This window comes from Mus musculus, chromosome 5, assembly GCF_000001635.26.
Source record: "Mus musculus strain C57BL/6J chromosome 5, GRCm38.p6 C57BL/6J".
Classification (NCBI taxonomy): domain Eukaryota; kingdom Metazoa; phylum Chordata; class Mammalia; order Rodentia; family Muridae; genus Mus; species Mus musculus.
In genome coordinates, this window is record NC_000071.6 from 43,711,250 (window position 1) to 43,739,163 (window position 27,914).

Genomic DNA, 27,914 nt, shown 5'->3' on the forward strand with positions numbered 1-27,914 from the left:
TCGAGACAGATCATTTTATTTGATCCTTGTTCCTTACAAACTCTCCTTCCAACGTGACACTGCTTAGCACAGAGATGATTCATGTCAGAAAGATGAGCCAAAGCCACCTCGAGTGCAGCATAATTCATGGAATGTTTTTGAAGTCATGTCTTAGTTACTATCTTGAAATCAACAATAAATATACTTATCTATCATGTCCTTTTATTTTTAACCCCGTAGTTTTTCCATGGAAAAGCAAAGCACAGAGATCCCATCCAATCCGCTCCTCTTTATGGGCCGAGAGTTCCCCTAGTATAAGAGCAGAGTCTCCCATGGTCCCTGAGAGTAGCTGCCCATTTTCTTCCTCGGAGGAGGTCACAGCTGGGAAAGAACCAGGCAGCACCCGCAGGAAGGGTAGCCACTTTGCTAGCTTCTCTGTGGTGTCTAGGAGCTGTCCTTCCTGGGCCCTCCAAGTTGGCTGGCCCGTGCCCATCCCTGGCTGACTCTCAGTAGCGAAGGCCAGGAGCTCCTGTGCAGTCAGGAGACCATGATGACCCTGGGAACTGAATGAAGCCGGCTGACAAGAAGCCTTGATCTACACATATGCACATAGGAATTTAAAAGTCATAGATATTTTACACACATTCAGTAATCTTATTTCCAGTAGGCGCCTGATCAAGGCTCTGTGCTGACATAGCAATTCCTTTCACCTTGCATATTAACAGGGAGCACAAATATCAAAAATGAAATTAATTATTGATAATTAATAATATTTATTTATTTATTTATTTATTTATTTATTTATTTTAGAAAAACAGTGTGTGGTGATAACAAACAAACCAAGCCAACCACTAAGTACCTACAGCAGCATCTGTTTGTCTCCGCTATGTAATGTAACTTGTCTTTCAGATCTGTTAGTTGAAAACTAGTAGGCATTCACTGAGCCCAACATGGTTAATTTGGAAAGTATCTGCCCGCCGCCTGGAGCAGTGTGTCTTCTTGCTCTTGCAGGTTGCTACCAGTGGTGAATCCTATGTCCCTGACTTCTTCCGGCTGGAGCAGCTGCAGCAGGAATTCAACTTCGTCTCAGAGGAGGAATTAAATAGATCCAAACGGTTCCGACTTCTCCATCTTAGGAGCCAAGAGGTGCCAGAATTCCGGAACTATAAACAAATTCCAGCATATGACCGAGAAATTATGGAAAAGGTATTCCAGGTAAGAAACTGTCCAAAGAATTTAGTGAATGATCTGCGGTGGCACTTGGCCTGTTGCTGGGCATGAATGTGTGTGCTCTCGACAACGCTGCTTTCTCTACTGCAGCACAAGTAAGCCTACCTTAGTCAAGGATGCGACGCCATTTGAGTATAGCAAGTCTGTGCTAAGGACTCTCCAGGACACAGTGGCAAAGCATGGGGAGAACAAGATGGGTAGGATTTGAGCAGCCAGGGACCAGGCACAGCATCTAAGGGCAGGAGGGGAACAAAGACTCAGCCGAGCCAGCTCCCAGAGACAGGTGGGACCTGCTGGCCCTTGAGGAGTGATGGAGGATGGAATGTGTTGGTGGGACAAGCCAGCCAAAGGCAGGCAAGTTTGTGTGTGAGGAGGTGAACGGAGATGCTCTGGAAAGGATTGTGATTTTTCAGGCAGAAACTATTCCTGCCAGATATCTTTAAGTTATTTGGTTCTTCCCACTATTGAATTTCCTCAGCTACCAACTGCAGTGAATTAGATGATGAAATCTCTACGAGGACGAGAATAGGATGGAGAGACAAGTCAGTGGTTACGGATGGACAGATGAACATGTACTCTTACAGAGGACCTGAGTTCAGTTCCTAGCACTCAATACCCATAACTCCAGTTTTAGAGGAATCTGATGCCCTCTCCTGAATACATGGGTACTAAGCTCATACCTGGTGCACATACATACATACATACATACATATGTAATATACATGCAAACACAACACTTATACAAATAAAATAAATGTTTAAAATATATGTTTATGGTTAAAAATAAAAGTACATGGATAGTGGAATATGAAAGACTCCGAGAGGAGCCCCTCGCTCAGGCCTCAGGACAATAGCGGACACCCAAGAACTCACGACAGACCGAGCTTGTTGCAAACCACATGAGGCTTTATTCGAGGAAAGCCAGAGCTCTGGGGACGACTCATATCCCACGCAGGGGTAGAGGAGTCGACCTCGAGGGGAAAGAGTTCCCAGTTTTTATAGGCCCTCAGGGGGGAAAGGAGAAGGGGGAGATTAGGGGATTTCCAGATCTAAACAATGTCTATTCTCAAGAAATGGGTATGGGAAGGGTACAAGGAAAGAGTCTAATGAAAGTGCAGCAATGGGCACACACCTGGTCAGAACATTGGCAGACACACAGGTTCAAGGAGTGGCCAGAGCATTGTGCACCTCTATTTTTCTAAATCAGTGAAGCTAGTTCTGCTAACACTGACGTCTATCTTGCCAATTTCAGGGCTTCTGTGTCCTTTTACATTCTGCCAGGATCTTTCAGAATACATCTATGCCTCAAGACCACCCAGATACCAGGGCACTTCTCCATCCTGTCTGGGCTTCTGGTGTGTGGCTTCCTTCTCATTTGTAGATAGGCTACTCCAGTTGGCCACATGATCACCAGTATCATCCAAGTTTGGATCTATGGACTTTAGTCAATGGAGACAGAGGTGACCTCCTCATCAAAAATGACATCTCTGAACCACTCAATCTGTGTTAGAAGACATGCTGGGCATTCAACTCTGGTGTAGAATGGCAAACAAAGTAGAATTGGTGCTCCCCAGGGGTACCCACGCTGTTTTATCAGTAGTTAAAAGGATAAGCCTGAGCAGACGAAAGCCAGAGCAATCTATTACTGTCCTCCAAGAAGCTGACCCAAGTCACCTGTAGCTAGATGCCATGTGATAACAGCCTTCACAAAAGCTTTCTCTAAGTCTATGACTAGTTCATTCAACACTGACAAGTCAAAGCGTGCACAGGGTTTGTCCAAGTTGCATGTTACACATGCTAGCATCCTGAATTACAACAACTTCCCATGGTGTCTGTGTGTGAACTCTTTAACTTAAGTAGTGTACAGGCATTCCAGCTACTGACTTAGAATCCTGCGTACTGGCTATGCACCAAAGGTCCGGAGGAAGGCGGAGATTTAGAATCATGATTTATGACTTAAGCCACGTGTGATAAATAATTCTGCAACTCCAAGAAAGACATCAGAGAGCACTTTAAAAATCATGACATTAAGATGTCCTTTCCATTTTAGGACTATGAGAAACGATTACGAGACAGAAATGTAATTGAAACCAAGGACCACCTGGACATGCACAGAGCCACAGTAGCCAAGTACCTTCAGCAAGTAAGAAAACCACTGAAAGCCGTCTTTATAGGGGAAAAGAGCCACGATTGTAAGATGGGAGTGTTTCTGCTTTTATAAATGCCTATGGCATCTTATGTGAGCCATGTAGTCTCTTGGGGCTTGTTTTCCCACATATATAAATAACAGATTGACAACTGTATTCACCTCTTGAGTATATGAAACCACCAGGCTATGCCAGGGACTATGCTGCGGACTGTTACGATGAATGGGGAGTGATTAGCAGGGATCCCATTTCTGGGCCCTGTTTTTCCTGTTTGCATCTCTGTTGTGCTGCCTTACAACAACTGTTGTGAGAAAAGCAAGAGCTTTGATCCACGTTGTACTTCCCTTACAGACGAGAAAACTTAAAACTAGCTAGAGCTGCCTTTTGTTTATTCTTTCCCCTGTTTTTGTCATCTCAAAATTATTTATAAGAAATGCTATAGTAACTATAATGCATTCTTCCTACCTAGATTATCTACACTATGACATATGTACCAAAAATAATTACTAACTGCTTGGCAACTAAGAGGTCCTTTATTTAAATTAGGAGGTGGATTATTCTGTATAAGCAGCATGTGTGATACAACTAAAAATTTCACTACTGGAACTCCACATAAGCCATTCAGTTAGGGCAGAGCACGAAGAACTTGGTCTCCAGCAGTGGTTGCACACACCTTTATAAATCCCAGCACTCCAGATGCAGAGTTCGCAGGCAGCCTAGTCTACAGAGTGAGTTCCAGGACAGCTTGGGCTACACAGAGAAAGCCTGTCTCAAAACAAAACAAACTAAAAAAGAATTTGTTCTCAATTGTTCATGCTTCAAGACTTCCTTTTTTTATTTATTTATTGTTCAGGTATTATTCAACAAAATATCAATATCTTCTGTTTCAGAAACTTTTCAATCTCCTAAAAATATAACAGTGAACAAAATTAAAACAACCCAAACCACCAGGTCCAACTCTGCCCTTAATGAGTTTATAGTCTAGTGGGTGGGGGTGGGGGACTACAGAGTTTCCAGCCATAGAGGACAGGTGGGGGGCAGGGGCGCAGGGGAGGATGGAGTTAGAGGGAGGACTGGCACAGAGAAACTGAGCCAAATGACATTTAAATAACTTGATCACCTTCAGTAACGCTGATTTCTTCTCCCAGGTTAGAGAAGCAGTGGTAAATCGCTTCCTAACTGCCAAACACCATTTTCTTCTTACTGATTTGGTAGTAGAAGAAGAAGTCCCCAATATCAGGTAAAAATAATCAAACAAAGTTACTGTTCTTGCTGCCTGTGCTTTATCTTACCCCATTACATGGAAGATGTATCTAAGATTTTGTCATTATGCTGTACGCATTAGAAGTCTGGGTCAACCTGATTAATGCCCCATGATGTTAGCTGAGGGATTTATATGAGGGCAAACATCCCTGGGCCTCTACATCACTTTCCATGAGAGCGCATCCTAGCCTTCTCTACTGCCAAATCCAGCTCCGCAGTCCTCATTGTTTCCCATCGCAGTTAAACTACTCTGAGAGCATCCCCTCCTGTGTGTCCTTATGTTCTCCCTGCCTTTCTAGTGCCCTAATACCAGGCTTTCCTGTACATCTCACATGGTGGAGGTGGCTGAGATCACACCCTCTGAGGTTCTAGGATCCCAAGGGACAGCCCAGTTTTGCCACAAGGCTGAGGTGTGTGCTTGGTGGGGCCACATGGGAAAATGGCTATTCACATGGAAGTTGACCACTGGCTTTTGCCTGATTCCCTGTCAGCCTATTCTTCACATCGTCTCCTTCAGGAGTGGATGCATGAAGTGAGAAGATAACTCCCTATAAGGGTATTCTTATGGGGGCATTCATGCCATGACCTTCTCAGTGGTCAAGCATCCACCCTTCTGTAAATGTTATTTCTTGAGGCTGAAGAGATGGCTCAGCAGTTTAGAGCACTTAATGCTCTTCCAGGGGACCTAAGTTACTTTTTCTGCATCCACGCTGGGCTCTTCATAACCACCTGTAAATCTATTACCCTCTTCTAACCTCCATGGAAATGTGGACATACCCCCACACAGACACACACATTACAGACAATTAAAAATAAAATAAACACACGCAGGTCATTTCCTATGCCTGCACTTCCTTATCCATGGCAGTCCCTTGAAATTCCATCCATGGACTGAAGGCAACAGTGACCATGAATATATGCCAGCCTCCTCCTTTAGCCTAGCTGCTCGTTGAATGTTTGCACAGGCATAAAAGCTACAGTTAGAACAGATGGTGATTTTTCATGCTGTTTCTTTTTCTTTCTTTTCTTTCTTTCTTTTTCTTTTTCTGCTTTACTTTCTGCGTTAAGTTCTGAAGGCTCGGGGTATGTTCTTTCTTTTTTTTTAATTTTAGTTTGTTCTTGGCTTATAATTAAAATGCTACCATTTCTAATAGTCTCAGTCAATTATGTGCTTGTAGGTAGACTGCTTGGTAAGGAGGCATTGATGTCTCACAAGAGCATCTTTGCGGGGAGAGAGCATTGTCAAAGGAGGATATGTGTCATGGCAGGCTCCCATCTTTGGGCTAGGTATGTGTCCCAGCAGAGTGACTAGAATATGGCTGGAATTTAGACCCTAATTCTCTTTCTATACTAAGCAGCCTTCAGCAAATCAAGGCACCTATCATAGTTTTGCTTGCTTTATCTGCAAAATGTGATAAATGTAGTTGTAAAGATTAAGGCTGTTATTGTAGGGTTGCTAGTGCTCCTCTAGATAACAGAAGACATTTATAAATGGTACCTATTCTGTGTAGGATGCTAGAGACCAAGTGAGCCCCTCCTGGAATCCCCTTGGGATTCCTTGTGAGAGGCACCAGTAGTGCTCAGATAGCAGCTGCAGAGCTTTCGTCCGTAGCTGGTGTATGTCACCTGCAAAGAAAGCCAGGGAAACAGTCTGCTGGGGTAGGCAGGTCATTACTTAGGAGAAAGGCAAAGTCCCCAGACACTACAGATGCCGGTTGGCTGTGCCCTGTGGCTAATGGCACTATCACGAATCAGCTTCTAGGCACATGGTTAGGTCTGCTTTCCTGTTAAGTTCCTCTCATGATTCGGCCGATCTTGCTGCTTTAGTCAGTGGGCAATGTGTGGCACACCTCTCAATAAAAGGCAGAGAGGATCCCCTTTCCCCAGCACCCTCCCACTTCTCTCAACTCCAGCATCATCTCTCGCATCCTGGTCACTGCCATCCCCACACTTACTCATTTCAGGGTATCTAGTAAGTCCAAGACAAGTGCCAAGGTGCTATATGCACCCTTCCTCACTTACCCTCTCAACCACGTAAGATGCGAATACCCTCCTTTTACACACGATGAAAGAGACTCACAGAGGTGACATAACCTGTCACAAGGTAAAGAGCAGAGCCAGCCACGATTCACACTCAGGCCTGTGTAGTCTCAGAGAGTAAGAAGCACTATCCAGGAACTTCCCAGCAAGGCCAAGAGCATTGTTGGAGTTAGTGAACAGAGGTGGCTAACAGTACGCTCAGGGTTCATGCTCAGGGAACGTGTTCCTTCCAACAGATGCCTCTAGCTCTCTGGAGTAAGTGGCAAGACTAGCCTGGAGGGTGGGGGATAAAGCTACAGCGGCTTGGTAGGAGTCACTGTGAACAGTGGACAGCACAAGGCATGCTAGACAGGCTCGTGAACAAGATAGGGGGCAAGGCAGGAGATGCAGATGGGGTGAGGGTTCCGATAGACCTGACTTTGCTTCCATTAATGAGTGGCAGCTGAGAATTTTAGTAAAGCATGCGATAGGACTGCCTCCTTCCCCACCTGACTTAGCAGAATTTTTAGACTTTCCCCACCCTCCTTTAAAGGAGAATGTCCACGGGTCTCTGAGGGACCTTGGAATGTAGTTTAAAAGGCCATATGATAACTTTCTAGACCTTTCTTTCCTCCTGAATCCTAATGCTGTTCTATAATCGTTAGCATTTTGGGCCTAAGCCTTTTCAAGCTGGCAGAACAAAAGCGACCACTGAGGCCACGGAGGAAAGGTCGGAAGAAGGTGACAGCCCAAAACCTGTCTGATGGAGACATAAAGCTGCTGGTGAACATTATCCGGGCTTACGACATCCCTGTAAGGAAACCTGTAGTGAGGTGAGAGCCTTCGGGACAGCTGAATTCGCAGAATGCAAGCCAACCTGGACCTTCTTTAATAGATTCAGTGTAGCAAGACCTGGAGCCCTCTGCAGAAGCCCACGCCCTATTGTTTGCAAGTAACATAGTCAACTCAGGCTCAAGGGTGTGGGTGTTGGCAATGTCCTGTAGAGCCCAAGGACAAGAAGCACAGATGAGCTACAGGATAAACTGTGGGATTAAGGTGGTTTTCCTCGGTACTCGTTGTCTCGCCTACTTGTCTCTCTGTTTGCTTCCTTTTTCTCATGTGTAGTCCTGCATCACCTTCTCAGGAGAGAAGCTGAGTGCTAACTGGGGTCAGATGCTGACAACCCATGACCTGGTTCCCTGGAGCAAAGAGACAGGGCCTTAACAAATGGGCATGTGCCAGACAGAAACATAAGACGTGTCTGTCCGTGGCTCACCCCTGCTACCTGTTCAAAAAAATGGGTGATGGTCCACCATGTTGGTGCCTTCTGTGGTCCACCATATTGATGCAGTGGAGAGACCATAACTATAGTGGGGTTAATTCTGAGTTTCTTATAGAGATAGAAAGATAAAGGATTGAAGTTCTTTCGTGGGTGCCCACATTGTAATGGAAGAAAGGATAACTAATCCATTCACCATGTACGGCACCATTGTGGGTCCGTTCAGAGATGTCATTCTTGTTCAATTCTCGCCACTGTTACTAGGTCTGTTTTACCAGGTGGAAAACAAGCAAAGATGGTGTACGTGGCCTGGCCCAGGTCATCCAGCACTATCAGATTCCAGAGAGCCAAGATAGCTTGCAGCATCTTCTTTCAGAATCTCTGGGTGCTTTCTTTCTCCATCTCCCTGTCCTCTTGCTCCATCATTTTGTCCTGTTTTTCGTTTTCTGTCTTGTGCATATGTATGAATGTGTGGTGTGCATCCACATGTGCATATAGCCGCATGCACTTTTATGCTTGTGTTCAGGGGCCAGCGGAGGATGTCCGGTATCCTGCTCTATCACTGTCTAGCTTATTCCCCTGAGATAGGGTTGCCCACTCAAGTGGAAACTAGGTTGGTGGCCAACTAGCCCCCATCTGTCCTACTGTCTCCACCTCCCATAGTGTCAGAGTTGCAGGTGCATGCACACCTACTGTTTTATACGGGAGCTGAGATCCAGACTCGGGCTCCCATGTGTGTGTAGCATTTGTGTGTGTGTAGCATGTCCCCTTACCTAGCGATGCCTCTTCAGCTCCTGCCCTTTTCCTTTACTAACTCTTTGTCCTGTTACAGAGCATCTATTGATACGGTGGAAGGGAATCAGAATGAGATGGAGTCGGGATGCTGCTGCCAAGAGGGACTGGGGTTCACGACTCAGGCGTCTTTGAGAGTGGAGGAGAGGGAAAGATAGCCTTTTGTCCGCTCTCAGAGAGGCATGAAGGCCTGGGAAGGGAAGCTAGGGAAGGGCTTGGTAATTGTGAGGCACCCCAGATGGACCAGCACATACTCGGCTGTCAAGAAGCTTAAAGACAGTGGGCACTCTGACAGCTACCGGCACCACACATCTTTAAACAAACTAGCTCAGTAGACAAATGTTCTTTCTCATCTCCTGCTTTCATCTGGTTTCCCTCCTAGCAAGTTTCAGCAGCCATCGAGATCTTCAAGAACTTTCAGTGAAAAGCAAACTGCTTCCCCCAGCACACACAGCCCACTACACAACGCTGACTACCCCCTCGGCCAGGTGAGAGAACAAGGCTGGGTTTCTGCTTTGACTTCTGCTCTGTATGTCTTTAAGAATTGCTTTTATATGAGTTGTAATGCAGTGGAAGATGTTAATTCTTCGTTTTATAACAAATGGTGACCAAAAAAGATCTGTATATGTTCCTGTGTGGGTAAACATCTTTGGAGCTACAGTTCCCACTACGTCTGAAACATGGATTCCAATGGGAGAGTAGAGCTGCTCATCTTCAAAAGCTCTGACATCATTGTGACATCACCTGAATTGTTATTTTGACCTCACTTCCCTTTTGTTGGTATCATGGGAAGAAATAGCCTGGATGGAGAACCAGTCCATCAGAATCTGGGGGAAGAGTCATTCTGTAAATAAGTTACCCACCTCATAAGTATTCACAAAAACTTTAGATCCACAATTAAGAACTCATTTGCCTTTGGGAAGCTCTGTCCAATTTCATGTTGGAGTGGGGGTTTTTTGTTTTTTTTTTTTTTTCCTTTCCTAAATAAATTTCTGCTTCAAGTGTCAAAAAAAAAAAAAAAAAAAAAAGAATTGCTTTTATAAGGGCCTTGGATATCACTCAGTTGGTGTAGCGCTTGTCTAGCATCCACAAGGTCCTGCATTAGATCCTCGGAATTGAGTAAACTGAGGGTGGTAGCACTGTCTATAATCTTGGCACTGAGGTAGAAACAAAAAGATTAGAAGTTCTAGGTCAGGAACTAGAGAGACAACAGTTAAGTACATGTGGCTGTTCCTACAGAGGTCCCAGTTTCTATCCTCCTCCTCTTCCTATGCCTCCTCTTGGCAACTCAGAACAACCTGTAACCACAGTTCCAGGGATGAGATGCCCTCTTGTAGCCTCTGCTGGGTACCAGGCATTGTTGCACATGCCTTTAAAGTCCTAGCACTTCAGAGGTGGATCTTGTTTCAAGGACAGCCTGATCTACAAAAGGAGTTCAAGGCCAGTCAATGTTACATGATAAAATCCTGTCTCGAAATGTTTGGAACAAAGAATAATCTTGGTGTAGAAAACAAAAACAAAACACACACACACACACACACACACACACACACACACACACTGGAAACAGCCCAGCAAGGCAATATTCCTATTGCAAAATGGATGCACCAGAACCCAAAAGAGGCTAGGGAATATAGAGGTAAAAAATCCATCTGGCTTTTATACTAACACAGGTGGTGACTGTGTCTTTTTCGCCATTCAGAGTCTTTCACAATTGGCTAGTTTTGGAAGAATCACAAAGGAAACGCAGGAGAGGGGATCAAATTCCAGGAATGTAGGGAGGCATGGTTTTCTGCAAATACTTGTTTTATCAGGTGGAGTAGATTAAAGTAATGCTACTTTAAGGGGGAGATGTTTATATATTGAAACACAAACTTCAAGGTCATCTTCAGCTTCATAATGAGTTTGAGGCCAGCTTGGTCTGAATGAAATGGCTGAAGCCCTGGGGACAATAGAGGAAAAACTTGTCTCGTGGGAAAGATATATAACTCTTTCAGACATCCTTGAGGAAGAGATCTGGGACTCAGCCAGCCTGGGCCAGCAGACCAGGCCTGGGCCAGTTCTATTTAGCTGTACATATATCTTATTTTCTGTTTAAACCCAACCCTCCCCTCCCCTCCCCTCCCCTCCCCTCCCCTCAAGATCCTGAAGACCTGAGAAGTGGTCACTGGGCCTTTTTTCTTCTTCCCAGTGTGACCACATTGAAGAAATCTCCCTTTCTGCATTTCACTATTAAAAATTTTTTTTAAAAATTACCTAAAAACTCCTGAACAGACTTCCTGTTTCATTCTCTTTTGAAAACTACTACTTAATAAGCATGTTTTACTTTGCCTGAGATAGAAAATGTTCACATATCTGATAAATATAGCTCCTCCTGCGAAGAACAAAATGACTCATCAATAGAGACATGGCTTTGCTTTTGACATTCAGGTCTTAGTCCGGCCTTTTGTGGAGGTCTCTTTTCAAAGAACAATTTGCCACACAACCACAGCTGAAGGACCAAATCCCAGCTGGAACGAAGAACTTGAACTTCCGTTCAGGTAAGTGGAACTCCCCTCTGTAAGGAGCCGGAGTGGCTGAACTGGGACAAAGTATCACAGTGGGGAAAATGGCAGCCTCTCTGTGCCCACAGCTGGGTGAAGCTGTCACATGCCTTTAACCCCAGCATTGAAGAGGCAGAAACAAGTATATCTCTGTGATTACAAGAGCATTCTGGTCTATGTAGTAAGTTCCAGGCCAGTCAGAGTCACACAGGAAGATGCTATCTCCCAAAAGAAGAACGAACAAATGAACGAACGAAAGAAAGAAAGAGAAAGGAAGAGAAGAGAAAAGAGAAAAAGAGTAAAATCATGCTCCCTTTCAGAACAATCTACTTTCCTCCTGTCTCTGACTTCTTACAGGCCAAAGGCTTTTTTTGTTGTTTTGTTTTGTTGTTTTTACTAGTTTAGTGCCCAAAATGCCCTAAATTAACCCTAACCTTTCATGAAGAAGAAATTAAAACCCTTAAAGGAAAGACAGCTTAAAGTCTTTAGTGGTGAGTGTTATGTGTATTCTAGGTCCCTATGGAGATCTTTGGAATGAAAGACAAGTTAAGGTAGAATTCAGAAGTAATTAAATCAAAAGAGGGCAAGGTCACCACCATCATACACAAAACAAGCAAAGGAAGATCAGATGAAGAGTTTCCATCTCTGGGGTACCCCCAGACTCTAGCCCTGCTGAGGAGGGACATGTTACACAGGCACAGCTGGGTCCTCCGTCCTATAGTCCAGGAAAGAATTCTCTCACCCTTGGACTGTTTGACTTCCATGTGGGAAAGTGAGGAGTAGCGGCTGCCATTCCTCCAGTCATGGGCTAGCAGGAAGTTCTTGACAGCAGGTGCTCCTTCTGGTCAGAGCAGCTTTAGAAAGTTCCTAACTCTGGTGTTGGCTGGAGACCTTGTAGTCTTCCACAGAGCTACCTCAGGCCCTGGCAGGTAAGTTCCTTGCAAGACTTACCACGGAGTATGGGGAATACAGTATTTACCAGTACAAGCCAGTATAGGATTTGGATGTACAGATCCCAAAGTTCAGAGCCAGTCCCATTGGTATATACTTAAAATATGTGTTTTATGCCGTGGTGTGAGAGCTCCTTGGGATGAAAGGAGTGTGTGTGTTCTGAATCAGCATTTTTAAAGCATTGATGTTGAGCGTTCATAGCATCTGTTCTGCCTGTCTCCATGGTCTCTCTTCATGTGTTGTCACAGGGCCCCCAATGGGGACTACAGCACAGCCAGCTTACAGTCAGTGAAGGATGACGTATACATTAACATTTTTGATGAAGTGCTGTATGATATCCTAGAGGTGAGTTTCCAGCTGTAAGGGGGTCATTTGAACTCTGCCGGCATATTCAGATCCCCTACCACTGTGTAAGCACGGGGGGGGGGGGGGGGGAAGGACTGTGACTGTGCTTGCAGAGGAAGATTTCCTCTTCCAGGGTTAGAGAAAATCCTGCCACTTCCCTGCTGAATTAATTACACGGAGGCCTGGGAGAAAGATTCAGTAGGCAAAGTGCCCACTGCCAAGCCTAAGTTTGGAATCCTAGCACACATGTAAAAGCTGAGTGGGATGGTGTACCCCTGCTTGGCGGTAGAGGAATCCTAGGGCTTGCCTAGACTCCAACTCCCATCCAATGGGAGACCATAGGAAACAAGTCATTGAGTTCTGATGTCCATATGCACAGCACAGTCAAGAGCATCGATCCATACCTGTTCACACGCGTACAGTTCCCTAAATATCTGAAGTTCTTAAATAATTAGTACTTCTCATGCTTCCTTCAGGATGACCGTGAAAGAGGAAGTGGGATCCATACGCGTATTGAGAGACACTGGTTAGGATGTGTGAAAATCCCATTTAGCACCATCTATTTCCAGGCAAGGGTAAGTGACTAAAGTCCGAATTACAGGCCACTAGGAAACACCTCTATCTATGCTTCCTATTAAACTCTCAAAGCTGTGAAAATGTATGTGCACAGAACTTGGACAAATGAAGATCACCACATCAAACCACTGGCCTCTATCACTATTGCATGGTGTATATATCCAGCACTCCGTTCTTGTGCCTTATATCAGCTAAGATGTGACGACCTGAGTCTCAGAATCTTTAAAACATCCACACAGAAGTGAAGAATGTGGGACACAGTGAAAAACTGTCACAGAAGTGAAGTGGATGGATGCAGAAAACAGTCAGAGTGGTTGAGAGCCCTGGCATGGGCATCCTATCAATATTTCTGAAAGTGTGTACTCATTAACACAGGAATGCTTGACAACGACACCCTTTGTAGACATAAAGGTTCAGCCTAGCGATTCCATGAGGTTGGCTATTCTTATCTATCTATCTATCTATCTATCTATCTATCTATCTATCTATCTATCTATCATTATGAATGGTTGTGAGCCATCTATCTATCTATCTATCTATCTATCTATCTATCTATCTATCTATCTATCTATCATTATGGATGGTTGTGAGCCACCATGGGATTTGAACTCATGACCTCCGGATGAGCAGTCAGGGCTCTTAACTACTGAGCCATCTCACCAGCCCAAGGTTGGCAATTCTTACATGCCTTTGTAAGTCTACTGAGGCAGCTGAAGATTCTGTAATTTCTTGGTATCTCAGCATTAAATCCATGGCAATAGGAAATTATGTGCTGCTGTGATAACTACATAGAGCAGATGCTACCTGGACGGCAGGGTCTTCAGCAGGAGACCCGAACCAACCTCTATTCTACGAGGTTCAGCATAAGCTGGAACTGCGATCTTAGCCAATGGGACAGTCTACAGCTATGCAGGATGTGTAGTGATGTGCTTGCTGGGAGAATTGTAGTCCCTTTTCTAATAGATTTTAAAAGAAATAAGTAATTACAAGTGAAGCTGCCTCTTAATGGTTGGCACTGTTGAATCTCGGGTCTGGAGGTCATTTAGAAATCCTTCCGCTGAGTGCCCTAATGGGTGTGCCTCCTTTGCACGTGGGGGCAGCATCCATGCCCTTACAGCTCACCCTGCACTCACAACCTCTGGAGGCAGACTTGTTATGTGTCTACTACATTTATAAATACAGCTATAAAGCACAGACAGATGACACAGAAGAGCTAAAGCAAACGTCCTTTTTGCAGAGCAATCATCTAGACTATGGCAAATACACACTACTAAAGTCAGGTAGGAGATGCTAAAACATCAGTGAAAGAAACAAGCTATATATAAGGATAGAGAGTTAGCAAAGTAATTCTAAGATGACATTAGTCCTAAGCCTGGAAACGTGGTTAAAATTCTGGAAGGCAGAGAGGGAAAGCTGGGAAATCAGAAGAGGGAAGGCTGCTTGCTAGGGAGCATGCCACACACACCAGATACTGTTCCTATGCCTTTCATCTCATAGCTTATTCCTTGCCCACAACAGCCTGACAAATTAGGTCGTGTTATTTTCTTCGTAGAAATGAGGCCTCCGAAGCCCTTGGAGTTTAAGACAAGATTTGAATCCAGGAATCTTTCATATCCAGTGTACTCTGTAACAAAGAAAAGCAGTCAAGAAAGTATAGAGCCCTTTCTGTTGAGAATTTAGGGATTTTAACCTGGACGGAGCTTAATGTTTATCTGATGCATTAGATTATGAGAAATGGCCATTCCCTTTGAACTTCTGTTACCAAAAAAAAAAAAAAAAAAAAAATTACCACAGTGCTTACCAAGTCATGTTTTCTTCACAGATTGATGGCACATTTAAAATAGACATTCCTCCAGTTCTCCTGGGCTATAGTAAGGAGCGAAACATTATTATGGAACGAGCCTTTGATTCTGCCCGAAGCTTGAGTGAAGGCTCCTACATCACCCTGTTTATTACCATTGAGCCTCAGCTGGTTCCTGGGGAGCCTATGAGAGAAAAGGTACTGGAGTACAGTCTGGAAAGCCGGGGGGGGGGTTAAGCCTTAAGAGGGGGATGCTGAAGCCTAAGTGGGGGATGCTGGAACCTAAGGGGGGATGCTGAAGCCTAAGAGGGGGATGCTGAAGGCTAAGAGGGGATGCTGAAACCTAAGGGGGGATGCTGAAGCCTAAGAGGGGGATGCTGAAGCCTAAGAGGGGGATGCTGAAGCCTAAGAGGGGGATGCTGAAGCCTAAGGATGCTTGCTAGGCTTTTTATAAACTTTGACTGAAGTGCATCAACACAAGTTCTCCTACTGTGATCTCCAATCGTTAAGCTCTCGGCTAGGACCTAAGGTGACATGGGACAGACATGTGTGCATTTGTCTTCACCATCTAGCAGTTAAGGTGATCAGCAACCCCAAGTTGTAGGAAAGCAAGACAAATGTAAACATGTTCTGCTTGGAGAACAATGTTTTCCATGCAAATAAAACGAAGTATGACAATTAGAAAATCAGATTGCTATCTGACATTTACTGGCCTGGATGCTAAAGTTTCCATCGCTGACCTCAGGTCCCCAGCTGTGCTATTCAATCAGTTCACACAGTCATAAAGTCAGATAACCTTCATAGCTCACAAGTTACCGAATGAAAACAATGTATGCATCTTGAATAGCTCCAGAAAAGCTTGTAGAAACTTCAGGCAGCATCATGTTTGGAGACTTTACTCTTTCCTGGGCACTGGGTCTCCAACTTCAAGCTGGGGGAAAGGCTAGACTTATCTAGAGCCACAGAAGCAGTACAGGGCAGAAGTTAAACATTTACCTTCCCGTTGTATACATTCACACATCTTACTGGGTATCCAGGATGTAATGGGCATTCCTTAGGCACTAGAGGAAGGATGGCCTAGGAAAGGAGATAGAACGTCTATTGTGTAACAGGAATGGCGGTGCACACTTTTAATCCCAGGAGAAGAGGCTAGGAGAGGATACAAGTAGAGCTCTGTGAGTTCGAGACTAGCCTGGCCTACATAAGTGAGAACCTACATCAAAACAATAGCAAAGTCTACCATGCTTACATCATGCATGAACTTAACTTTCAGGTTGCTGTGTTGTGACTCTTGGTTTCCAATTGTCATTAAGTCTGAAGTAGAGATGAGAAATTGAGCCCACCTCTGCTTGTTTTGTTTTTCCAGTACTACAGTCTGGTTCACAGAGAAGAATAGTAGGACTACAGCCCATTAGCAAGGCCTATTCAGGAATGGTTAATGAAAACACAAGATTGCTGCAAAACTCATCTCACATCCTCAGCTTCATTGCTAAAGCTGAGCTTCCCAAGAAAACAGAATAGAATTGTGTCAGATTATCTTTCAGAAAGTGAAATATTCTGAATGTCTGTCTCTAGGTGGGAGCTCAGGAGAAAAGGCAGCAAGCATGTGCACACACACAAATGCTCTCAGACCAAGGGCAGAATTCTGACTTCAAACTTAGCCTGGCAGCCTGTTGCTGCCTTTGGTGATATTTCTTTGCCCTGTGGCTGTATGCAGCATTTTCCATTGTCCTCTCATGTGACAGGCAGGATGTGATAGCCTACAGATGGAGGGGTAGAAAGCCCCACCTACGATGTCCCCACAGGCTGTTAACAAAAGAGAGGCTCTCACCCTGAAATACATGGGACCACAGTCTAGAAATGGTTTTTCACTAACAGCAGCTTTTTAGGTTGGAAGATTAGAAACATCTCCCTACCTTCATCCAGTTCCAAATTGTTTTTTATTAAAGTATTTACTAGAGCAAAAGCTTTGTAAGTCAGTAGCAACCATAAAGTACTTATTTTAACAGCCCTAACTTCACATTATTTTGGTTAAAAGCCTTTAAGCTGTTGCTAATACTGTGTTTCTATCATTTCCTTTTTATTGCCCATGGTAGATGAGTGACATGCTTAAGAAGGTACCGAGCATCTTGTTTTATAATCCAGCAGTCATCAGTTAAACGCTTTTACTAGCTGCTTTTGTTTACTGCCTCCAGGGGACTGGTCCTGGGTCCCAATGTGTGTGACCCCTTGGCAATGAACTGTAGATGCTTGTGATGCCACAAAGAACATCCAGCCATGTGTGTAGCATGTGCAAGGAACTGGGGACAATCCCTGGTATAGAGAAAGTCAGATGCCTTTTTTTGGCCCACTTACTATCTCCCTTTGTCTGCAAGTGACGTCATTGACTGAGTCTGAATGTCTCCTGCAAGTGGGGAGCTTAGCTTCATTTTCCATAACTGTTTCTCACAGAAGCAGTGCAGAGCTAGCAGGTATTTTTAGCCAGTTGAAGGTCGTCACAATTGACTATTCGACGGCAAGACAAACACATTCTGTTCTCTGCAAATGTTTCGTCAACTGACAGGTCAAGGAACTGAACCACTTAAGAATCTTCTACATTGCATTCTGAATAAACCTGAGTTTGTTAGTTCCATCCAGATTAGCTTCAGAATAAACAACTCAGTGTAATATTTGGCCTTTCCATGACACTTCTCACGTCACAAACAGCACACCGCTCCTTAGGTGCTGGTGTCCTAAATGCATACTAATGACCTGATAGTGACTAGGTGCAGCATGTGCACCGTAAGCACCGGGTACAGGAAGGAAAAGGTCAGATACAGGTCCTCCCTTCACGATGCCTAACAGAGCACCTGACTCCAAGAAGCTGAGACATTCTCTGCCACACTGTTGTCAGCCTGAGAGGCCAACAGTTGCACTGGCTCAGGACCTCTTGCTGGGGACAGTCCCTGTAGATGCTTCCGCTGCCTCCTCCCAGGTCTCCCCATGGTACCCTGTAGAATCTGCTCAAACTCTTCAGATGTTTGCTTGATTCTCTTTGTTCTTCTCTAGGCTAGAAGTGCCTTGAGATGTCCATACTCCTTAGTCCAGAGTGTCTGGGATCTTTTAGAATCTTGGGAAATCGTTTTCGAACGACTACATAAATGAGGAAATGACAAATTTAATAAATCGATTTAAAGGAAAAGCATAAATTCAATCATTTTTCATACCTTCATTGTTGCATAGTTTTCCAATTTTCTAAAATCACAACAATTTCTGACTTGACAGCTCTACCCCAGGAATCTGTACCAGTTCACATTTGACTTGGGATTCTGAACGCTCTTCCCCTTTAGAGACTAAATCAAGCACACAGAAAACTCTGTTGCTTGTGCTCAGCCATCAGATTAGTACTTCAGCCTTTAACACGCATAGGTTTTGTTTGTTTGTTTGTTTGTTTATTAATCTAATAGTTTTCATAAGGCTTGCCAATTCACTACTCTCTTTTGGTCTTACTGAATGTAAATTAGTATTTAAGGATTATTTTCATTCTTAAATTATCAATTAAATAAAGCTGCAGAGATACCAGGGAAAATGACTATATAAAGAATCAGTTGATCATGCAAATTCAGTTCATAGTGTCTATGAAATCTGAATGTTTTGTCTTGTCTCCTGTAATCATATACATCCCATGTATTTCTTTTTGAAGTTTGATACCCAGGAAGATGAGAAATTACTTCAAGCAACAGAGAAATTTCAAGCTGAATGTGCCTTAAAATTCCCCCAGCGTCAGTGCCTCACCACAGTGACTGACATGACCGGGAAAACGGTTTTTATTACGCGTTATCTCAAGCCTTTAAACCCTCCGCAGGAGCTCCTTCACGTCTACCCCAACAACCCGCAGGCCACTGCGGTGAGTCTGCCTTAGCCAATCAGTGCTGTTGAAAAAATTATTTGAAATTTCAATGTACTGCCAGGCATCTCAGAACACGTAACAAACTAAGTACACAGGCATCATTAGGGATCAAAGGAAGGAGTCAAACTGTTTTACTGCAATGAGGACTTCTTTTATTTGGAAATCTGAAAGTTCCAGAGATGATGATAAACCTTGGTTTGTTCTTTCCATAGATAATTGAGTGCTCACTACATACCCTTGGTTTTATATATTAGGTACTGAAAAATTAACATATGAAACTTTCAACATCCTACATAAACATAACTTAGTTGTGTGTTAGGCTATACCAAAATAACTACTCAGTATTCTACTTAATGCTATACGCATCATTGAATTCAAAATAACAGCAGTTATTTGAGCAATATATATTTTCAATATATAGCCCAACCTAATGTGAACTCACACGGATACACTAAATAGATGTGATAAATTCACTGGCTTCAAAATTCCATACCCACCATAAGATTCACCATTATGTGGACTATAAGCCATATATATGTTAAGCCAATTTTACATGAATACCATAACCCATAACTATTCTGAGACTACGGATAGTAAAGGGAGCAACTGTTTCTAAGTTTTTAATATGGTGAGATAGATAGATAGATAGATAGATAGATAGATAGATAGATAGATAGATAGACAGACAGACAGACAGACAGACAGATATATATGCCTATGGACAGACAGACAGACAGACAGGCCTCACTATATATAATTAGTTTCTATAGAAAACCAAATAGGAACTTGTGAATTGCTGGTTGATTCCAGGCCTCAGGCATTGCTCTACCACGGGGCTCCATTGTCAGAGCCCACAACAGTGATTTGTGTTCTGCTTAGCATTGTAAATGTGCATAAATTTCTCCCAGGAAAGACTGTTTAGAATGGATAGATAAAATATTTCAAATATTATTAAAGTTATGGCTACGACAGAACTAAGAGAAAAGAAATCAAAAGGAAGACAGCAAGAGTGCACTAGAGTGAGAACCCGAAATAGTGTTTGACCTCAGGTTGTCTGGTAACTGATGGTGACTAGACCTGAGTACTGATGAGCCTCGGGGCTGAGGGAAAGAGCAAACAAATCATGGAGATACAGCAGACAGGCAATTCCAAAATATCACCCAAAATGCTATCTAACCCAGCTGCTAATACTGTTCTCTTCTGAACCCTCTTGAATTGGGCCCCGCAGTTCAGCATTACTGTTTTCCAAGCTCCTAATAGGATGGCCCATTAAGCTCTGCATACAATTCAAGCACTTTTCTAGTTCAAAGTCTCAAAGTTGTCCACATCTGTCCAAAAACAAAACAAAACAAAACAAAACAAAAAAAAAAAACAACCCAACATGGACACATGGGCAGATCTGTAACACAATATCCCAATTCTTAATACCAAGACAACTTATAAAAGAGTTTGGGGGTTTATGGGCTCAGAAGGTTAGAGGTCACAATGGTAGAGTGTAGGCATGGAAGAATAGCTGAGAGCTCATATCCTGATCCATATCTAGAAAGTAGAGGGGGGAGGGAGGGGAGGAGGGGAGGGAGGGGGGAAGAGAGGGAGGGAGAGAAAGAGGGGGGGAGAGCATGAGCACTGGGAATGGCACAGGTACTTTAAAATCTCAAAGCGTGTTCCCAGTAACATGACTTTAATCCTTTGTATACAGGGACCAAGTGTTCAAATATATGAGCCTGTGAGAGCCATTCTCACTGAAACCACCACACATGGGTTCCAAAAATCAAACTCAGGCCATTAAGCTCAAACAGCAAGTGTGCTTACCTGCTGAGCCATCTCATTGGACCCCAAATATCCAAATTCTTAAAATGAAATTCACAGAAGTACAAACATAATTATCCCCCTTAGAGATGAATAAATTGTGAATTATACTACAATGGCCAGACTTGACTCCAATATTCTGTCCCCTCCTAAAACAAGGCAGTGTCCTGTAGGGGAATGGCTGCTTTCAGGACGGGACTAAGTACAGTACAAGATAAGGTTACAAAGTCTTGTGTGCCAACAAACAAGGATAAAAATGAGAACCGAAGTGAGGAAGGTAAGGATGTTTCAAAGGGACAGAGCCAGCCTTGTTGTGAGATAATACAAATAACCTTCTGCATGGCTTTAGGAGGAGATGAAGATATCGATGTAATTAGTAAGCATCAGGATGTGAACATCAACTTCATGCTTTACACATCTATGAAACTTCTTTTGAGAAATTAAGTGGGGATGCAGCTTTCTGTCTTCCCGGTAGTAATTTGTAAAGTTACTTTTCTTTGCGCAGGAGCTGGTAGCTCGGTATGTGTCCTTGATCCCTTTCTTGCCTGATAGCGTGTCGTTTGCTGGAGTCTGTGACCTGTGGAGCACTTCTGATGTGAGTCTTCCTCCCTTGCAGCTTCTCGGCCTTAACTGCACATTAGCTAAATGGCTTGCATAATCTTCAACTGCATCATTCATGAGGTATTATAAAACCTACTTGGCCATCTGTTAGCAGGATGAGCTAAATTCTGAAATCGTTTTCTTCCTGATTCAACTCTGTCAACCTTCAGAAGTTGAAGAAAATAGGACTGGGGATATAATTCAGTAGTAAACGCTTGCCTAGCAGCAGGTGCGGGGATATAGGCTGATCCTCAGAAACCCCCGGCTCCCCCACAAAAGTATTTTGAAGATTTACACAGAGACTTAAATTAGCATTTCACCTATCGTAATTCTGAACTGTCCTAATAAAACATTAATAATATCACTTTGTTTAGAAACAGTCTAAATCTCATGCTAAAGTAAGAAATTATATATTTCTTAATTTGTGGGCTTCCTAAGGTATACCATATCAAATATATTCAGTGTATATTTCTTACTCACTACCACATATGTTGAACTGACTCATGGACCATGGGTGATATACAGCAGAGCAAACCTATAGCACCACAGGTGTTAATTGATTGTGGATTTCAGGTTGTCTTATGTCTCTATAAAATTTAACACACACATCATTTTTTTTTAATGAAATGTCCTAAATTGAAAAATGTAGCCATACTTTAACTTTTTTGCTCCCAGTTACATTTTGGCAATGTAAGTCTAGATATTTTTAGACATACAGATTTTAGAGCCAGGAGGGATCTTTCTCTCCAGAGGATACATGAAAATAAAGACGAGAATAGTGGAAGAGCAGAACTGGACTAGGTGCCCACCTCAGAGGTGATACTGCCTCATCTTTGCCTCCACCTCCTCATCTGCAAGGCTGGATAAGGAGAGCACGACCCTCAAACACTGCTCTGGGATAAATCCATCAATGTAATGCACTTCAAAATGTTTAGCCCTCAGATACACATCAAAGTGAGAACACGGAAAGCTACTGTTTCTATACACTCCAATCACTGATTCCAGATATGTACATCAGCAGCATCAATGTTAAAGAAAACATGATGTCCTCTAAAGAGTCGGCATAGAAACAAAATTAAGAAAAGTTTGAAAAATGTCTGATACTTTGAGGCACTAATCTCAACTCACACATTACATTTTGCTTGAGATCCTAATGTGATGGGACCTGCATGCCTTTAATCCTAGTACTTGGCGGAAGGGGAGTGAGGTGAGATGATTGCCAGTTCATGGCCAGCCTGGGCTACATAGCAAGTGTTGGACCACTCTGAATCACAAAGCAAATAAAATCCTGCATGGTCAATCCAGAATGAAATAGTCGCTATAACAGTTTTTTTGTTTTTCTTTCTCCCTTCCAGCAATTCCTTGACCTCCTGGCGGGTGATGAAGAAGAGCATGCAGTACTGCTATGCAATTACTTTCTGTTCCTGGGTAAGAAGGCATGGCTGGTGATGGGCAGTGCGATTCCTGAGGTACGGCCACTTAGGGTGATAGTAACAAGAGTGGGTTATCTGTTACCTAGATGCTTTTCATGACATCTGAACTGCTATGGAAGTGGCAGAGATACAACAGGCAGGCAGAACCACAATGGATACTACATGGAGGGTGGCATCCATTAACAGCATACTCAAGGCCCTATACTATTTTGGCAAACCTGAACATTGTACCACCGACAGTCCCTATTTAGTGGTCCTTTTAATATGCACTGTATTCATCCATGTTTCCCAGTCTCAGTCCCCTGGTAATATTACGCTATGCGGTGTAGGGAACTCTCTCCATTTACCCTATTTCTTTCACTGCTGCTAATTTGGGAGGAAGTAGGGAACACACCAGTTAAACACATTAAAAGCAATGCTGGCAATTCTGTTCTGCTGTTTTGTCAACATGTTATTAATGTAAAGACTTGATGACTTTCAGCGTATTCTCTACCCACCATAAATACTAACCATTGGGGCACAATGAGTGATTCTGGGTCCAAGGTTAAACGTTCACATGGATGTAGCAATTCTTCTAAAAGAGGAGCCATGATGCTCAGGAATCCTTGGGGTTCGTGGCCCTTGGGCTACCACCCAGTACACGGACAAGGCAAGGCAAGGAAGGAAGGCATGGGCTTGTGTTCTAGCTTCTGTGACTCTCAGCACACAGTCGTTATGTCACGACTCCAAGTGAAATCATGCATCAGCCATAAATGAATGCTCACAGATATATGGTTATTCCAAGTAGGAAGTAAACGCCCTTCATCTCAACAGCTTGGTTCCAAATCTATGTGTTTATGTACCTGTGTGTACCAAAGGACTTAATTAGGAACTGGGAAAGTATTTTGGCATAAGCAGCCTTCTGAATACTCAGATGGCAACTTTACTGGCCCTGGAAAGAGACCCACTACCAAGAGTTCCTCACAAGCCTTCACTTATACTGACTGCGAAATGCAGCACTCGCTTTGATAACTGCCGTGTACTAGTATCAAATCCAAGGTCTTTTAAACTTATTTCTGTTTTTAATCCATTAGCCATCAAATTTAGAAAGCAGAGGTTTCTAAGTGGAGTTGTTCTGGGGGCTGGAGAGGTGGATCCACAGATAAGAATACTTACTGCACTCACAGAGGACACAGTTCAGTTCTCAGTACCCATGTTGTAGAACTCATAGCCAATAGACCATGCTCCAGGGGACCTGTTACCCTTCTGTAACTCCTCAGGCAGATACACATGCACCACACATGTATACACACACACACACGCACACGCACACAGGTAAAACATGATCGTTTTGAAGAATAATTTTACAAACTACTATGAACTTTTTTTATAATTAAATTGGAAAGTATTTTAATAGCTATTTATTTTCAGGGTCCAACTGCCTATGTGCTAACTTGGGAGAAAAATTATTATTTAATATGGAATCCCTGCAGCGGACATTGTTACGGACAATTTGATGCATTTTGCCCTTTGAAAAGTGTGGGCTGTTTAATTGGTCCTGATAATGTGAGTATTACCATTTTCTCTTAAGTATGGGTGTTTTTTAAGTTGACCAATTTATTTGCATATTTTACATAGGTAAAGACTGTAGAATTGTGAGCATTTAAATTAACATTTATATAAATATAAATAAGTTGGCAGAATTGGTAGAGGTATCCACTTTAACTAATCCTAAATTAAACTTGATTTAATTAGTTACTTGACCTTCAGAAGAGTACAGAAATTTTTAAAAGACCAAAGTATTTAGACTCAGGATCTAATTTCTATAGTGGCTCTGTCTTGTCCACAACAGAGCTTACAATGCTAAGTTCCTTCTATCAAAGCAAATTTCTCAACAGAGAAGTTTGGGTTTCACTTTTTTAAAAGTTGTGTGTGTGTGTGTGTGTGCATTTGCGTGTGTGTACGTATATGTGAAAAAAAAGAATAACTGATTATATGTAACATAATAAAATTCATAGAGGCTTAAAATTTAATGGGAAACCGTAGCCTGTGTGAATCTTTGCCTAATTCTCTGCCTCTCCCTGTATCATACACAGACAGACATCTGTGTATAAATCTGCTAATATATATCCTAATGTACTTTTTTTAGATTTGGTTTAATATTCAACACCATGATTCTCCACTAAGGATAAATTTTGATGTCACAAAGCCCAAACTATGGAAATCTTTTTTTTCACGAAGTCTTCCATATCCTGGCCTATCCAGTGTTCAGGTATAATTCTTCTATTAATACACAAATGTGAAAAAAGAGATATGAAATCTTTACACAAAGTAACTATAGATTTGTTGGTCCTCAATTCTACTCCTGGTTATTTAGCTTACTAAATTTACACGTAAGATTTAAAACATCAGTTTTCTAATGAGACAAATTTACATAAAGAATCATACATTCAGAAATATGAAAAACTGGTATATACATTTTAGACATTTGAAAGCTTTAATATAGGAACTATGACTTAAACAGAATCATATAAAAGCTAAACTTTTATAATGTTAAATCACTAAATTAATTTCTTAACTGTGAAGGATGAAATCAAACTACAGGTGCAACCTACTCATAAGACTAACTTCAGAGTCTGACAAATAAATTCCAATTTGTAAGCACGGATATTATTTATTAAACATGTTTGGACACACACAGACAAAAAACTAAGTTTGTAACATAAAATACCCTTTTACCAAGGCACAAACCTTTCAAACCAGTTTTACCCTGCTCACTAGAAACATTCACCTGTGACAAGGTAGTAAATATATGAGTTTTCACAGGAATTCAATCTGAAATACCTCAAGAATTACAATAGGGGCCAAATTATATATACTACATGGTGTAATACTTTGCAGTAATCAAATAATTGCCTTAATGAATCTTAAAACAATAAAAGTAAGCTATTATCCTTAATACAATGTAAAGAGAGAAAAAGAAAGTTGTGTGTACATAAAAATAAGTCTCAAATTTAGAGAACATGCACAATATATGGGCTTCCTAGGACTACAGTTCTGCAGTAAAACTCCGAAACAGTGCATTTAGGTCCTGTTATCTTCACTAACTAACTACAGTGTAGATAACTCAGGGTTTGTTTATGGTCATGTACTGATGCCCATTGCTTGGGATGGGCTTGGCAACAGTGAGTCCACAACCTTAGCTGAATCAGAGCTGATCTGAACAGAACTTCAGTTCACGGTTCCTTGTGTGGGCAAGAGTTAAAGGAAATGCAACTGAGAAGGAATTACAGAGCACTGTAACTTATGACACTTCCTTTACCCTTGCTTCTACATTCCTTGGCATCTTACACTGTATTTTCCTATTCAGCCTCAAATTTCAGTACTTAAGGGGGAAGCAGAAATAATAACTCGTAGGTTAATAGTATTTGCTCCTCATGCAGAGGACTTAGCACACACAGCGCCAGCACACACAAGGCAGCTTACAACCATCTATAACTACAACACTGAGGGCTTTCTCTGACCTCTGTGGAATTTAAAATAAATTTAACAATGGACAAAATGCCTATTCAAATTAAAAGTAGGTGCTTACTAAACTTTCTCTTTTATAGCCGGAAGAGCTAATTTATCAACACACAGACAAAGCAGTAGCTGCTGAACTGCAAGACAGGTAACAAAATACCCATAAGTCCACAGGTGACTCATCACTAGAAGAACAGTAACAAACTTTAGATTCTCAGTTTGGATTATTATAAAATGATGGAGTTAAGACTTTATGTCTGCAGACAGGAAGTCTAAATCCCATGGCTCAAATGAAGGAAGTGTCGCATATTGCATGACACACAGGGGTGAACATTAGTGACATGAAATTCTCCAAAGACTAACTCAGGTTGATGCATAACATGCTGTAATTATGGATCTTGTTGCACACATAACAATCTTTGGCTTAAATATGCCTCTTCTGTCCAATTAGTGGTGTGCAGGACTTCATCAGTTTGTGAAGCGAGCCCATAGAAGGCTGGCTAAAGCCTGCAAGGCTTTGTAAGTCCACTAACGCTGTACAACTGACCTGTGTTTCACAGATATGGGAATTGAGGTTCAGAGTGGTCCACATGCTTGTTATGTGTTAAAGTGGGCTTCTGACACCAGGCAGACCATTTCAGTTTCAAAATCTGTGCTTCATTCCCATTGAATCAGTGTGTAAAGAACAGTTTGTCACATTACAAAAGAATAAAGACATATTTGAGACACTATTGCTAGGAACACCAGTTTATTCCCAATTTCTCCATAAAGCCTTTGTGTGGGATCTCCATCTAGAGTTGTGGTTCTGAGCCTTCCTAGTGCTGCAACCCTTTAATAGTTTCACATGCTGAGGTGAACCCAACCATAAAATTATTTTCATTGCTATTTCATAACAGGAATTTTGCTGTCTTCTGGTGGTCTTAGGTGACCTGTCAAAGCGTGATTCAAGCTCAAAGGGGTCACAACCCAAAGGTTGAGAACTGCTGCTCTAGAGGAGCCAATCTAGCACAATCCTGAGTCTCATCTAATGGCTTGAGAATGCTATTAATGGACTCATTGATTCCTTCATTTTTAAAGGGTTTGTTTGACTGTCCATCCATCATCTCTTATTCAGTCCATCATAAACCCAAAGATTACATATTCCGTGCTAAGGAAGTGGAGCTACGGCTTCTGAGCAATGGGAAGCTGGGAGGATCTCTCAGCCTGAGCTTAAGCTGGCTTTAGTGATCAGCAAGTGTTTAACTTGAATGCCTCTGTCCTTGCCTTGCTCAAGTCACTTATCCTAGTGCAAACTGTCTCATCCGTAAAACTGTAATAACCCCTACAACAAAGCATTATTGTTGGTTATCATTCAAAATGTATAAAAGACAGCACTATGGCTAATAATGGCTTAGCAAATGGTAGATTTCCCTTATTCTTTGTTTATACTTCATATCCTATAAACTCAATGCAATGAAAAGTGGCATTTTAAAGGCAATTTTAAAAAACAACTATTATAAGTAACTAGGTTACAAAAATTGGTATAAGGCATTAAAAGCTTTATAGATATGAAAACCTTATGCCTAGGCCTAATTTACCTGCTTATTACATTACCAATGAATAGAAAGATAAAATGTTTTAGAAAAATGTCTTACAGAATTTATTCAATTTAGCTAGCCCTGTGTCATCATAAGCACTGTATTCCTGTTTATTCTATGTTGATTTCTTGTTGTAATGCATATAATTTCAAGAACAAGGATCACCCATAAGTAGCTGCT

At 42.3% G+C, this 27,914-nt stretch overlaps 1 protein-coding gene across 9 annotated transcripts in view; it reads left to right on the forward strand.

Annotated features, from left to right (window-relative positions):
* Positions 1–27,914, forward strand: part of Cc2d2a (coiled-coil and C2 domain containing 2A) — a 78,602-nt gene that overhangs the window by 48,876 nt on the left and 1,812 nt on the right. For 5 of the 9 annotated variants that reach the window (XM_006503938.3, NM_001359904.1, XM_006503934.4 and 2 more), the window contains 16 exons: positions 991–1,194; positions 3,260–3,352; positions 4,505–4,596; positions 5,688–5,702; positions 7,304–7,471; positions 9,092–9,197; positions 11,140–11,249; positions 12,452–12,548; positions 13,025–13,123; positions 14,947–15,123; positions 18,608–18,811; positions 21,129–21,218; positions 22,579–22,692; positions 24,067–24,201; positions 24,785–24,907; positions 26,247–26,305. In XM_006503938.3, coding sequence (XP_006504001.1) covers positions 991–1,194; positions 3,260–3,352; positions 4,505–4,596; positions 5,688–5,702; positions 7,304–7,471; positions 9,092–9,197; positions 11,140–11,249; positions 12,452–12,548; positions 13,025–13,123; positions 14,947–15,123; positions 18,608–18,811; positions 21,129–21,218; positions 22,579–22,692; positions 24,067–24,201; positions 24,785–24,907; positions 26,247–26,305 — 1,886 coding nt within the window. Of the gene's footprint in view, positions 1–990; positions 1,195–3,259; positions 3,353–4,504; positions 4,597–5,687; positions 5,703–7,303; positions 7,472–9,091; positions 9,198–11,139; positions 11,250–12,451; positions 12,549–13,024; positions 13,124–14,946; positions 15,124–17,021; positions 17,043–18,607; positions 18,812–21,128; positions 21,219–22,578; positions 22,693–24,066; positions 24,202–24,784; positions 24,908–26,246; positions 26,306–27,914 lie in introns of all 9 variants that reach the window. The other 4 variants (NM_001359905.1, NM_001359906.1, NM_172274.2 and 1 more) reach the window with 3 other exon arrangements.